Source organism: Bufo bufo, chromosome 9, assembly GCF_905171765.1.
Source record: "Bufo bufo chromosome 9, aBufBuf1.1, whole genome shotgun sequence".
NCBI classification, from domain to species: Eukaryota; Metazoa; Chordata; class Amphibia; order Anura; family Bufonidae; genus Bufo; species Bufo bufo.
In genome coordinates, this window is record NC_053397.1 from 125,246,053 (window position 1) to 125,260,991 (window position 14,939).

Consider the following 14,939-nt stretch of genomic DNA (forward strand, 5'->3'; position numbering starts at 1 on the left):
AGGTGAAGATGCGGCCTAGAAGGCCGCAAAGCTGGGAACTAAAGTTTCACATGGGACCCACCGACAGCCGAACACAGCGGTACCTGGCGGTGCAATGAATGAGGCCATGGAAGCCCACGCCGGGAGAAAAAACAGCGCGGCCGGGAAGAAATCGGAAGGCCCGAATGAAGCCGGGGCCTAGATTTTGTGGTGCCCGGCCGACTGGGATCTGTGCTCCGCCGTCGGGAAATTGAGGTACCCTGATCGGCACTAGCAAGATTATACCTGCTAAAGGCGGTGCCTGGCCGACCGGGGAGCCCACCCGGTCGGTCTGAGGAACAGGGGCATTGAATGGAGTGCAGCGGCGCCAGTTTCTAAATGTCCCCTGCCCGATATGTTAGATCGGAGGGGGGTGGGGAGGAAGAATAAATGCCGCCGCCGGTTCGGGATTAATTTCTGAGGAGATATGACTGGTGGAGGACTCGCAGCCTCCATAAGAAAGGGCCATGGTGAGAGGGGGACAGAGAGGGACAGTATACTCACCTGTCTTCATCTGTGTTCTTCACCCTTAGTCTTGTACCAGCAGGGACACCCCACGACCGCTGGCACCAGGCATCAGGGGTCCGGGCAGAGAAGGGCTGGAGAGGAGGTGTCCCTCTTGCTGGCGGGAAGCAGGGGAGTAAGGCTGCCCTGGACCACTTTGTCTTCTTGGGGGAGGCAAGGCGGTGAAGCAAGCAACACCGGCCAGCCTCCCAGGGAGACAGGGACGCAATCGTGCCTGTGCCCCATCCAGGAAATCTGAAAAATAACAAATTGAGGAAAATCAAAAGAGCCACCCTGCTAAGCAGGGAGGTCTGCCTCCTACGACACTAAGCTAAAAACTGATATGCTCTCTCCAGGCTGGAGGGGGTATAGCCTGCAGGGGAGTAGTTATCACTTTTCAGCCTAGTGTCACCTCCTAGTGGCAGCAAGCAGCTATACCCATGGTCCTGTGTCCCCCAATGATACGAGCGAGAAATATGGAAATGAAATGTATACGGAGTACATTCCGTTTTTTTTTGCAGACCCATTGAAATGAATGGTTCCGTATATGAAACGCAAAAAAACGGAACATAAACAAAAAAAAACAACTTGTGTGCATGTACACTGCCTGGCGCTGTCAAAGTACAGAGGGTGCGGAAGCTCTACATGCAATGGCAACACCCCTGTTACTCCCACACATTCATTTTCATATCCGAAAATACAATTTCTCAGCAATGCGGGCACATATGAACACGGTAAAAGAAAACCTAGATGGGCAAGCACTCAAACAACATAGAGCTCCACGGAGGTTAAAATCTGATGCTCAAATGTATTAATAAACATTAATAAAAAACATAAAATGCATTAAAAGTCCATAAATGGAGGGAAATGAAAAGTGGTTGTTCTTAGAATTCACATGGGACCATAACAAACAACAACCATGTACACAGTTCAAAAGTACCATCTAAATATTCAATAACATTAGTGCAGGTGTAAATGGTCAGATTCCCCGCTGGGTTTTTCCAAGGATAACAAGTCCAGAAAGTTTGTAGCAGCTGGCAAACACCCGTATATAGCGTTTTGCAACTATCATGTGGTTATACAAACCACGTGATAGTCGCAAAACGCAATATACGGGTGTTTGCCAGCTGCTACAAACTTTCTGGTCTTGTTATCCTTGGAAAAAACCAGCGGGGAATCTGACCATTTACACCTGCACTAATGTTATTGAATATTTAGATGGTACTTTTGAACTGTGTACATGGTTGTTGTTTGTTATGGTCCCATGTGAATTCTAAGAACAACCACTTTTCATTTCCCTCCATTTATGGACTTTTAATGCATTTTATGTTTTTGATAAATGTTTATTAATACATTTGAGCATCAGATTTTAACCTCCGTGGAGCTCTATGTTGTTTGAGTGCTTGCCCGTCTAGGTTTTCTTTTATCATTACATTTTGAACAGGGTGAGTCATCTTTGGGCTTAAGCACCTATCCACGGCCATTAGGGGTGAGCCACACTATTATACTATTTTTGTCCTGACATATAAACATGGGACCAAAATGTCTTCAGCTGCCAAGCGCATATGTAACAGGTCAGTCTGTTTCATAGGTACAGATCTGCTGTCAGATGCCTTTTAATGTCCAACTATAGCTGTAGATATCCATGTGTGATTAGTATATGAATACAAACATGTCTTAAAAAATTCTATTAAGCACCTGTGGGGTTAAGCTAATCACAATACCCCTATATTGCTTGAAGGGTTTAGTTTTCAAAATGGGGTAACTTTTTGGGGTTTTACACTGTACTGGTACATCAGCAATGTGACGTGGCACCCAAGAACAATGAAAATACTTTAAAGGGGTTGTCTCACTTAAGCAAATATTAAGCCTCTTTCACACTTGCGTTGTCCGGATCCGTCGTGCACTCCATTTGCCGGAGGTGCCCGTCGGATCCGTAACAACTCAAGTGAACTGAAAGCATTTGAAGACTGATCCGTCTTCAATATGCGTTCAGTGTTACTATGGCACCCAGGACGCTATTAAAGTCCTGGCTGCCATAGTAGTAGTGGGGAGCGGGGGAGCAGTATACTTACCGTCCGTGCGGCTCCCGGGGCGCTCCAGAATGACGTCAGAGAGCCCCATGCGCATGGATGACGTGATCCATTCGACACGTCATCCATGCACGTGGGGCGCCCTGACGTCACTCTGAAGCGCCCCGGGAGCCGCACGGACGGTAAGTATACTGCTCCCCGCTCCCCCACTACACTTTACCATGGCAAACAGGACTTTAGCGTCCTGGCAGCCATGGTAACCATTCAGAAAAAGCTAAACGTTGGATCCGGTAATGCGCCGAAACAACGTTTAGCTTAAGGCCGGATCCGGATTAATGCCTTTCAATGGGCATTAATTCCGGATCCGGCCTTGCGGCAAGTGTTCAGGATTTTTGGCCGGAGCAAAAAGCGCAGCATGCTGCAGTATTTTCTCCGGCCAAAAAAACGTTCCGTTCCGGAACTTCCAGAACTGAAGACATCCTGAATGGATTTCTCTCCATTCAGAATGCATGGGGATAATCCTGATCAGGATTCTTCCGGCATAGAGCCCCGACGACGGAACTCTATGCCGGAACCCAACAACGCAAGTGTGAAAGAGCCTAATTTATGTAGAGAAAGTTAATACAGGGCACTTACTAATGTATTGTTATTATCCATATTGCTTCCTTTGCTGGCTGGATTCATTTTTCCATCATATTATACACTGCTCGTTTCCATGGTTATGACCACCCTGCAATCCAGCAGCAGTAGCCATGCTTGTACACTATAGATAAAAGCACCAGCCTATGTCCTAGCCACTAGAGAGGCCAGCATTTTTTCCTGTAGTGTGTAAGCATGACCACTACTGCTGGATTGCAGAGTGGTCGTAACCATGGAAACATGCAGTGTATAATGTAATGAAAAAGTGAATCCAGCCAGCAAAGGAAGCAATATGGAGAATCACAATACATTAGTAATAGCAACATTTTATTGGAATAAATACATTTTTTCATTTTCACAGCCAAGTGTTTCCTAAATTTTATGAAACGCCTGTTTAGTCAAAGCACTCACTGCACCCCTGAAAAAATTCCTTCCGATGGGTGTAGTTACCAAAATGAGGTCACTTTTGGGGTACCTAAGGGTCTTTTTAAATTAGACATGGCGCCCAAAAACCATACCAGCAAAATCTCGCCTCTCCTTGCATTTTGAGCTATGCTGTGTATCCATGCAGCAGTTTACAACCACATGTGGGCTGTTTCTGTAAACTGCAGAATCAGGATAATAAATATTGAGGTTTGCTTTGCTATTAACCCTTGCTGTGTTACAGGAAAAATAGATTAAAATAGAAAGCCTGCACTAATAATGAAATGTTTACATTTCACATCCATTTTGCTTTAATTCCTGTGGAACAGCTAAAGGTTAACACAGTTTCTATAATCAGTTGGGTAGTTTCTAAAATAGGGTGATTTATTGGTGGTTTCTATTATGTAAGCCCCTCAAAGTCACTTCAAAACTGAACTTGTCCTTTAAAAAGTAGCCTCTGGATATTTTCTTGAAAATATAAAAGTAGCTTCTAAAATTCTAAGCCTTCTAACGTCCCAAAACAATAAAATGACATTTATAAAATAAGGCCAACATAAAGTAGACATCTGGGGAATGTTAATGAATAACTACTTTGTGAGGTGTCACAGTCTTAAAAGCAGAGAAATTTACAGAATTAGGAATTTTTTATAAATTTTACATAAAGTTTGGATTTTTTTTTAATAAAGGTATAAGATATCTCCCCAAATTCACCACCAACATGAATTAGGCTGTCAGGAATGTGAAAACTGTCTGTGTCCTTAAGGGGTTAAAATACCTGTCTATGATGCGCTCCTTTCCTTTTTACGTTTAGTTTATGCATAGAATAGGTCACAGATGTAGATGGCCACTTTCACACTGGCGTTTTGGCTTTCCGTTTGTAAGATCCGTTCAGGGATCTCACAAGCGGTCCAAAACGGATCAGTTTTGCCCTAATGAATTCTGAATGGAAAAGGATCCGCTCAGAATGCATCAGTTGACCTCAGTTCAGTCACCATTCCGCTTGGAGGCGGACACCAAAACACTGCTTGCAGCGTTTTGGTGTCCATCTGACGAAACTGAGCCAAACGGGTTCGTTCTGACACACAATGTCAGTCAATGGGGATGGATCCGTTTTCTATGACACAATCTGGCACAAAAGAAAACAGATCCGTCCTCCATTGACTTGGCTATGTTAAAGATAATACAAACGGATCCACTCTGAACGGATGCAGAAGGTTGTATTATCTGAACTGATCCATCTGTGCAGATCCATGACGGATCCGCACCAAACGCAAGTGTGAAAGTAGCCTAAGGAAGGACCTCAGCACAACTTTATAAAATCAGTATCACATAGAAGTACACCATGGGTTCTTACCGGTACATATTGTGAGGAGGAAAGTGGGGAGTTAGCAGGCAAAGGAGACCGTACAGAACAGCTGGAAGATGCAGGAGACAATGGCTCTGATTTTAGATCTATAAAAAGGCAATAAAAGTAAAATATACATTAAACACTGTCCAAAAACGAGATCAGTTCACAGCACATTATAATGACCCAAGAAATACAGTAAACCCTTTATTGATCAAGCCAATTTTGGTCTTAAAGGGGTAATCCTGGAATTTTATATTGATGGCCTATCCTCAGGGTAGGTCATCAATATCAGCGATTAAGCCTTTTCCTAAGCCAGTGACATAACCATCTATCAGTCAAGTGGCCTAGGCACAGCTCTGACCCATTCAAGTGAAAGGGGACTGAGCTTCAATACCAAGCACAGCTGCTACACAATTTACGGCTCTGCGCTTGGTAAGCTGTGAGGAGGTCACAGCACTTGCCGGAGCTCCACAGACGGCAGTGACCTCTTCAAACAGCTGATCAGTGGTGGTGCCGGGAGTCAGACCCCAGCCAATCTGATATTGAGGACTTATCCCGAAGATAGGCCATCAACATCAAATTCCCGGATAACCCCTTTAAGAACCAGACAACGCAATTATTTTTTTGTCTCAACATTTTAAAACACCCATGACTAATACACCTTCATTTGTTTAATTCTTTTTAAACCTCCACTTGGTCTCCGGTTTCAGTATTCCAAACAAGTGAACGGTGGGGACCCCTCAGGTTAGGGCTTCAAGCGATCAAACATTTAGCATCTATCCAGGAAAAGGGTTTCCAGCCTGCAATAACTTTTCTTCTATGTGTAATAATTAAAAAATATATATTTATTCTTCTTTTCTATCAACCCTTTATAGTAAAGATGCATTTTGAGATATTATATAGTGCTTAAAGGGGTATTCCGGTAATATTATCGGTGGGACAACTCATCCCGCAAAAAGTCCTGACTCAGCTCCGTTCAGAGAAAAATAAATGTATGGTTATCAGAAAATGTTTGTACTGGTCACCAGAGGCTGTTCTATAGCAACACGACACCCATAACCTAATTAATCAAAATCTGCTCAGCAAACGTCAAACAGTCTTTCCTGAACTCTGAAGTTTACCTCTATATTTATGGAATTTCCATATCTAGTAGAACTCACCTAACAATTTAAAGGGCATGGTGTGTCTCAGATGGCACACAATGGACAAAGCATATTGGGCACTGAAATGCCATATCTGTTGAAAATTTGCAAGGTTACATTTTTCACAGTCCCATGCTCAGTAGTTTTTGCAAAACACCTGTTGGGTCAAAATGCTCACTACACTCATTGATAAATATTGCAGAGGTTGTAATTTCTTGGGGGTTTCTTTTTTTAAATTTAACCTCAGAGCCTCTGCAGTTTTCGGTCAGTGTTGCATAAAATCATCAAACTATGCCTCAAATGCACATGGCGCTCCTTCCCTTCTGAGCCTTGAAATGTACCCATACAGCACTTTACGACCACATATTGGGTGCTGTTATATTCAGAAGAAATTTGGTAACAAACCATGAGGTGATTTTCTCCTGTTACCAATTGTAAAAATTAATAACTTGTGCATTTCTTGTGAAAAAAAAAAATTAAGATTACACTCACCGGTAATCACTTTTCCATCAGCCCATGACAGCACCCTTGAGAGACCGTCTCCAACCAAAATAGGAAACAGGAACTTTCGTAGAGAGCTCTAAGGAGGGGCACTGCTCCTATACCACCAGTTAATCCCGAGAACTTGTCCTAAAATATACTTTCACACAAAATTCCACTTTTATTTTATTTTTTATATAAAATATATATATATATATATATATATATATATATATATATATATATATATATATATATATATATTTTTTTTTTTTTACCAGGGCGGGAATAAATCCCGGGTGCTGCCATGGGCTCATGGAAAAGTGATTACTGGTGAGTGTAATCTTAAATTTCCCTTACGCCCATTACAGCACCCTTGAGAGACGACTAGAATAGTAATCATTTCGGGGGGGGAACGACTACACCCTGGAGGACTTTTCTACCAAAGGCCAGCTGATCTCTGGAGCCTAGGTCTAATCTGTAATGGCAAAAAAAAGGTACACAGAAACTGCAATGTGGCTACTCTACAAATCTGTTCTAGGGAAGCATTAGCCCATTCCGCCCATGAAGTAGAAACTGATCTGGTGGAATGTGCACCAAATCCTGCCGGAGGAGATTCTCCTGCTGAAGAATAGGCCAACGTACTGGCCCCCACAATCCATCTGGATAGTGATTTAGGAGAGGCTGAGAGACCCCTGTCCCCCCCCCCCCCCAAATTGAACAAAAAGCCTAGAGGTTTTCCTCCATTGACTTGTTACTTTTAGGTAATGGAATAGACATCTTTTCACATCTAAGCAATGGAGTTTCTTATCCTTTTCATTCTTTGGATTTTGGCACAGAGAGGGAAGGAAAATGTCTTGGGTTCTACAGAACATGGATACTACTTTCGGAAGAAAAGAGGGATCTGGTCTGTTAAGCACTCTGTCATCCAAGATGTTAGTATATGGTGGAGAAGTTGAAAAGGTTGAAATTTCCTCCACACTGAGGTGATCGCCACCAGGAAGGCAGTTTTAAAAGATAGAAGTTTCATAGATAAGTCCTGTAAGGGTTCAAAAGGAGGTTCCATCAAACTGGTGAGGACTAGGTTAAGGTCCCAGGGGGGGAACAGAGGGTCTGACTACTGGTTTGATTCTACTGATTGCTTTAAAGAATCTCCTAACCCAGGGGTGGTTTGCAATCGGAAAGTCAAAAAAGGCACTGAGGGCAGATACTTGTACCTTGAGAGTGCTAGACCTTAGGTTCTTTTCTAGACCGCTTTGTAGAAAAATCTAGGATCTTAGTCATAGGAAAAGGATTTAAGGGATTTACCGGATCTTTTGCAAAGTTTAGGGAAGTCCCAAATCCTAAGGTAAATGGAGGAAGTAACCTCCTTCCTACAGGATAGTAAGGTAGATACCACTTTCTTGGAAAGGCCTCTGCGCTCTAGGATTTCCCCTTCAAGAACCATGCTGTTAGATGTAGTTGTGTTACATTCGGGTGAAAGATAGAGCCTTGAAACAACAGGTCTTGTCTTTCAGGGAGAATCCAAGGGTCTGCTAGGGAGGGTTTCCTCAACCAGGTGAGCCAGGTTCTTCGAGACCGAAAGGGAGCAATCAGGATGACTCTCGTCCGCTCCTGTCTCAGCTTTTGTAGAAACCTTGGAAGGAGTCTTAGCGGGGGGGGGGGGGGGGGAGGCGTAGAGGAGCTGATCTGGCCAAGGGATGGAGAAGGAATCTATCCCTGTTGGTGAGTCTTTTGACCTTAGGGAAAATACAAATTTGCATTTCCTGTTCTCCCTGGTTGCAAACAGGTCTAGTTGAGGGCGACCCCAGGGGAGAGTTATTTGATTGAAGATTTTTTGATTCAGACACGATTCTCCCTGGTCCAAAATATTTCTGCTTAAGTAGTCCGCTACCTTGTTTTCGGTTCTTTTTAGATGTACCACCCTGATAAACGGAACGCAAGGTATTATTAGGGAAAAATGTCTGCAGCCAAAGACATAAGATCCTCTGATCTGGTCCCTCCTTGTCAGTTTAGATAGGATACGACCATGGCGTTGTCCGAGAAAATTTTTAGACCTTTCCCCCAAAATAATGGAAGGGATTTTTTTAGGGTAAAAAGAACAGCTCTGAGTTCTCTCATGTTTTGAGAGTCTTGACTCTCTACTTTTTTCCATACCGCTTGCCGTAAATTTCCCTGACAATAGGCACCCCAGCCGAATGGACTTGCGTCTGTGGTGATGGCTACTAAATCCTGCAGATTCCAAGGGAGACCTTGGGACAGATTTGAAGGATTCACCCACCAGTGTAAGGATTGAATTACCCGAGGAGTGAGCGGGAGTGGTGCATCCAGCGGGGAGAGAGCGCCCTGCCATTCTTTCAAGATTTGCCATTGAAGGGTTCTGGCGTGAAACTGGCTCCAATTGACTGCTGGTATCGTAGAAGTCAGTCATTCTGCCCAACGCAGCCATTGCCTGCCATTTTTTTTGCTACTATCAGGGATCATACGCCTCCTGTTAGTTTGTCTATCTCGTTCTGGGGAAAAATACAAGTCCAGAATCATTCCTAGAAAAACACATTTTTGGGAAGCTATCAGATGCGATTTCCCCCAGTTTATCTGCCAACCGAGCCTTTCTAGGACCCACACTACTTCTTTGAGATGTATGTCAAGAAGGTTTTTTGATTCCGCGATCACCAAAAAAATCGTCTAAATAGGGAATTACTAAAATGTCTCTTTCTCTTATGTGGGCCATGACTTCTGCCATTATTTTTGTGAAGAGTCTGGGAGCCTGTGAAATTCCAAACGGAAGTGCTGTATATTGCAAGTGATAAATTTGATCTTCCATTGAAACCGCCACTCTGAGATATTTCTGATAGTCTGCATGAATTGGGATGTGGTAATAGGTATCTTTTATATCTATGGTGGCCATGAAGCAGCCTTCGAATAGATGTTTTAGAACCAACTGTATTGACTCCATCCTGAATTTTTGTAACAGAGAAACTGATTTAGATCTTTTAAATTTAGAATCATTCTGAACGTCCCGTCTGGTTTTGGAACCAGAAAGAGGGACGAATAGAAACCTTTCCCTTTTACTGAGTCTGGGACTGGAACCAGGACATTTTTATCTAAAAGAGAAAAAAACTCCTATCTTAAAGTTATGTTTTTTGCAGATTTTTTTTAAAATGTTTGTGACTTTGAATCTTTCCGGTGGACGAGAGACAAACTCCAGACGAAAACCGTCATTTATAAATACCCAAAATCCAAAGGCTTGAGGAAATTTTCTCCCAAGCCTGAAGAAAACGAGAGAGTCTGCCGCCCACAGGAGAGAAACCGTCATTGTTGAGTGGGTCTGGATCCTGAGGAGGATTGAGAATTGAAGAGAAAACCCTTGTCTATTCTATTTTTATTTCCTCCACTGAAATCCTTTCTCTGTCCCCTATAGAATTCCCTTTTATTTTTCCGAAAAAACTGCTGTTCTTTGGGAGGTCTGCAGACAGGGAACCCTTTTTTATTATCGGACGCCTTATCCAAAAGGTCATGTAAAACTGACCCAAAAAGATAATAGCCCTTAAAAGGTATAGCACAAAGTTTATTCTTAGATCCAGTGTCTCCAGACCACCCTTTAAGCCAGATAGCTCTTCTTGCTGAGTTAGAGAGTTCTGCTGATCTAGTTTTTAATTTCAACGCATCTGCAGAGGCATCTGATATAAAGTCTACTGCCTTAAAGATGGTGGGAAAGACAGATAGTAATTGATCTCTTGAAGTTTTATTTTGGATGTGAGATTCCAATTCTTGTAGCTATAATTTTAAAGACCTAGCAGTGGAAGTGGTGGCAATATTTTATTTAAACGCTTGAGCAGAGGTCTCTCAAACTTTTTTCAGGTAAACCTCAGCTCGTCTATCCATAGGGTCCTTAAGGGTGCCAAGGTCCTCAAGTCAGCCTCATCAAAAGGATATTTCCTTTTTTGGAACAAAGAATTTCTTCTATTCATTTTGGATCAGAAACTTTATATTCTCATTTACTGGAAAAACCCTGTTTTTTCTATGTCCTAGATCACCAAACATTATATCCTGAACAGATTTTTGATCTCTGGATTAATCTACTTTAATAGTAGCACGGATTGCTTTTAGTAAAGAATCCGTATCATCAGGAAAAAAAAGAAGTCTGCCCGTGGTTTCTTCATCCGCCGACGAGTCTGAACTATCTAAGATTATTCCTAGCTCATTCTTGTCTGAGGAATCTGAATCTGATGCCCTGGTAGACAGGGCTTGTTTGCCAGAGGTTGTGGAAGGGAGGCACTTTTTAAACATTTTCATGGAATCAGACACTTCAGATTTTACAATATCCTTAAAGCTTTAAAGTAGAGATGGGGACTCCTCTTCCACCACTTTGTCGACACAATGCTGACATAACATTTTTGGCCAGGAGGGAGCAAGCTTCTATTTACAAACAGCGCATTCTTTCCCTCTGGTCTTTGAGGTAGCCTTTCTAGGTCCCTCTTTAATTGTCTAAAAAAGAGACAAGAGAAAAGAGAACCCCTTTAAACTATCAGAGAAAGAAAAGGTTGGGGAAAGATCCCCCTTACCCCACCAGGAGTACCGGTCTAACTTCATGACCCTCCTGCGGTTCGGCGCGCTGACTGCTCTCATCCTCCATGGTAGAAGTCAAGGATAGAGCACTTTCAATAGGAGATTTCAGGGCTCCCTGTAGGCTGGCTGGTCTGCTTCTGACTGCGCGCTTCAGGGACTACTGTATCCCTTGGTTGGGTCCCTGCTGGTGCTCCGTGCGGCCTTTAGTAGGAGAATTACTTCCTGCATCCGGAACGCATTCTGCGTGCGTTCTAAACACCGGAAGGTGTACGGCGTACTTCCGGTTTCGCCAGCTCGTGCAGGATTTTGCCTCTCCCCGATCCCTGTAATGTGCCCAGGCAGGAAAGAAGGAGAGGGAGGCCCCGGACCGCCTGAGCACAGACAGCAAGTTCCGGCATGCTGGCCACACCTCACAGTGCCGCCAGGACTGCACCTTAACACCAGCCCAAAAGGATTTCCAGGACCTAGAAGGCAGGACCAGACTTACTCGGCGGCTCCTAGAAGAGGCTTACGCCGAACCAGGTATCCCCCATTTGGAGTAATCCGGGGTCCTGCAGCCTAATGACTTTACTCTCCACTAAGTCATCCTATCTATAGGACAGGAAACAGGAACTGGTGGTATAGGAGCAGTGCCCCTCCTTAAGAGCTTTCCACGAAAGTTCCTGTTTCCTGTCCTGGATGGAGGCGGTCTCTCAAGGGTGCTGTCAAGGGTGCTGTCATGGGCGTAAGGGAAAAAAGAATTTTTCATTTTGGAAGTCAAGGTTGCCTAAATTCTATGAAATGCCAGTTGAGCCAAGGTGCACACTACTTCCTATGAAAAATTCATTGGGGGTATAGTTTCTGAAATGTGATAACTTTTGGGGTTTTACACTTTAGGGGTACCTCAGAGTCTCTACAAATGTAGCATGGCACCTGAAAATGATGTCAGCGAAATCTGCGTTTCAAAACCCATATGGTGCTCCTTTCCTTTTGAACTCTGCCGTTTGCCAAAAAAAGCATTTATTACCATATGTGGGGTGCTGCCTTATTCAGGAGAAAATGGGTAACAAAATGTGTGGTTCTTTTTCTCCTGTTATCCCTTGTGAAAATGTCAAAAATTGGACCGAAAAGAAAATTTTCTTGTAAAATATGCAATTTTCCATTATCACGGCCAAGTGTTTCTAAATCCTATTAAAAAAAATCTGTGACGCAAAAGTGCTCAATACGCCCCTTGAAAAATTCAATGGGGGGGGGGTGTAGTTTCCAAAATGGGGCCACTTTTTGGGGGTTTCCACTGTAGGGGTTATCCCAGAGTCTCTAGAAATGCACCATGGCTCCTGAAATTTAATCCAGTGAAAGCTGCCCTCGAAAAGCCATATGGTGATCTTTCCCTTCTAAGCCCTGCAGTGTGCTAAAAAAGCAGTTTATTACCACATGTGGGGTGTTGCTGTATTTAGGAGAAAATGGGTAACAAAATGTAGGGTTCTTTTTCTCGTTATCCCTTGTGAAAATAAAAAAATTGGACCTAAAGCAACAATTTCTTGTAAAATTTGCAATTTTCATCAAATTTAGCAACACCTGTTGGGCCAATGTGCCCACTAAACCTCTTTAAAAATGTTTCACAGCTATGTGTTTCTAAATTCTAAGAAATGCCTGTGGAATCAAGTTCCTTCATACACGCCTCAAAAATTACATATCTGCAGTTTCCAAAATGTGGTTACATTTTGTGGGTTTCCACTATTCAGGTACCTCACTGTCTCTTCAAACACGACATGGCTCTTGAAAACTATATGCGCTCCTTCTCTTTTGATCTCTGCTGTGTGCCCATACAACAGTTTATGACCAGATATGCAGAATTTCGTAATAAAATAAATAAATAATAATGATAAAAAAATTAGGTTTGTTTAGCGATTAACCCTTTCTGCATTACAGGGGAAATTAATTAAAATGAAAAATCTGCAAAAAAAAAAATGAAATAAACATTTTTCTTTCTTATGGATCACCTAAAGTATTAAAAAAGTTTGTAAAATCAGATCAATAATTTGAGGGATGCAGTTTCCAAAATAGGGTCAGTTATGGGTGGTTTCTATTATGTAAAGTGACTTCATAATTGAATTGGTCGTTTAAAAAGTGGGTTTTGGAAATTTTCCTAAAAATGTAAAAAAAAAAAAAAAAAAGACATTTACAAAATTATGCCAAGTAGACATATGGGAAATGTTATGTAATAGCTATTTTATGAGGTATCATTATCAGTGTTAAAAGCAGAGAAATTCTAATTTTGAAAATAGCTAATTTTTCCAAATTTTCTGTAAAATTTGGATTATTTTTTTCTTAATATAAATAAAGGTGAAAGATAGGGACTCAAATTTACCACTACCATAAAACACAATGTGACAAGAAAATAATCTCTGAACGGCTTGGATAAGTCAAAGTTCCCCAAAGTAATTACTACAAAAAAATGACATCAAATTTCCAAAAAATCTCCTGGTCTTTAGGGTGAAAAATGGCAAGGTCCTTAAGGGGTTAAAGATATTAATGAAGCTTTATTCAGTTCATTTTACCTTTCTGATGTCTGTATTCAGCCCATAGTAAACCCTATTTCTCTGTGCCACTATTTCAGCATCTTCCTAAGATGGCCTCTGCTGCACTTCCTGTTGCCATGTCCTTGAGGCCATCCTGTATTTCCCTCACTTCCCATAAGCCCTTGCTCTCCTCACATGGACCAATCAGAATGCAGATAACTTCCCCCACTACCACAGAGCAGTGTGTATCCTCTAACATACAGCTAACCAGAGAGAAAACGGCCCTGTAATTACATTTGTTTTAATAGTCTATCGGCTATTGTAACCTGTGCTGATTTCCCTCTGATGCTTTTACTTTACTGACACTACGGTATCTACAGCATGATCCCTGTAATGTGAAGTCCAGGTGAGCAGGGCAATGGGAGGCAAGTAACATGGACTCCAGGAGCTTTGAAATTATTGCTATCATGCATTCAGTGGGAGGAATATGTAGGTAATATTTGGCATTATCAATCATTACATACCTGGACTTTTACATGTTGTCAGGAGGGGAAGCATTATATTAAGCAAACAACTGAGCAAGGAATGTAGGGGCAGGATGCAGAGGCATATGTAGTTGTAGTGGCTTTATTAGGGCTACTTTTTACTTCTTTAGAGCCAACTATCCATGCAGGGTAGAGCCGTCTGCCAGACTGTGTAGTAAAAGGAAAAGGACTTGTAATATCTTCTGTAGGTCACATGATTGTCTCAAAGACCGCGCAAATAATACACCATTCAGGTAAAGATGCATGGGGTCATTTATCAAACTGGTGTAAAGTACAGGGTGGGCCATTTATATGGATACACCTTAATAAAATGGGAATGGTTGGTGATATTAACTTCCTGTTTGTGGCACATTAGTATATGTGAGGGGGGAAACTTTTCAAGATGGGTGGTGACCATGTCGGCCATTTTGAAGTCGGCCATTTTGAATCCAACTTTTGTTTTTTCAATAGGAAGAGGGTCATGTGACACATCAAACTTATTGGGAATTTCACCCGAAAAACTGGTGTGCTTGGTTTTAACGTAACTTTATTCTTTCATGAGTTATTTACAAGTTTCTCTTTGTTTACAGCACTTGACATGTCGCCGAGGTTAACACGTGAGGAGCGGATAGAAATTGTGTTGATGTCTGGTTAACGCAGTAACCGGGTCATTGCAGCAGATTTCAATGCAAGACACCCTACGAGACCACCCATCTCCCATGCTACAGTTAGCAAACTGCTTGCTAAGTTTCATGAAA

The 14,939-nt window shown here is 42.3% G+C and overlaps 1 protein-coding gene across 2 annotated transcripts in view; it reads right to left on the reverse strand.

Annotated features, from left to right (window-relative positions):
* ATF6 (activating transcription factor 6) overlaps positions 1 to 14,939 on the reverse strand; it is a 465,865-nt gene that overhangs the window by 354,074 nt on the left and 96,852 nt on the right. For both annotated transcript variants that reach the window (XM_040407064.1, XM_040407063.1), the window contains exon 4: positions 4,972 to 5,069. In XM_040407064.1, coding sequence (XP_040262998.1) covers positions 4,972 to 5,069 — 98 coding nt within the window. The remainder of the gene's footprint in view (positions 1 to 4,971; positions 5,070 to 14,939) is intronic.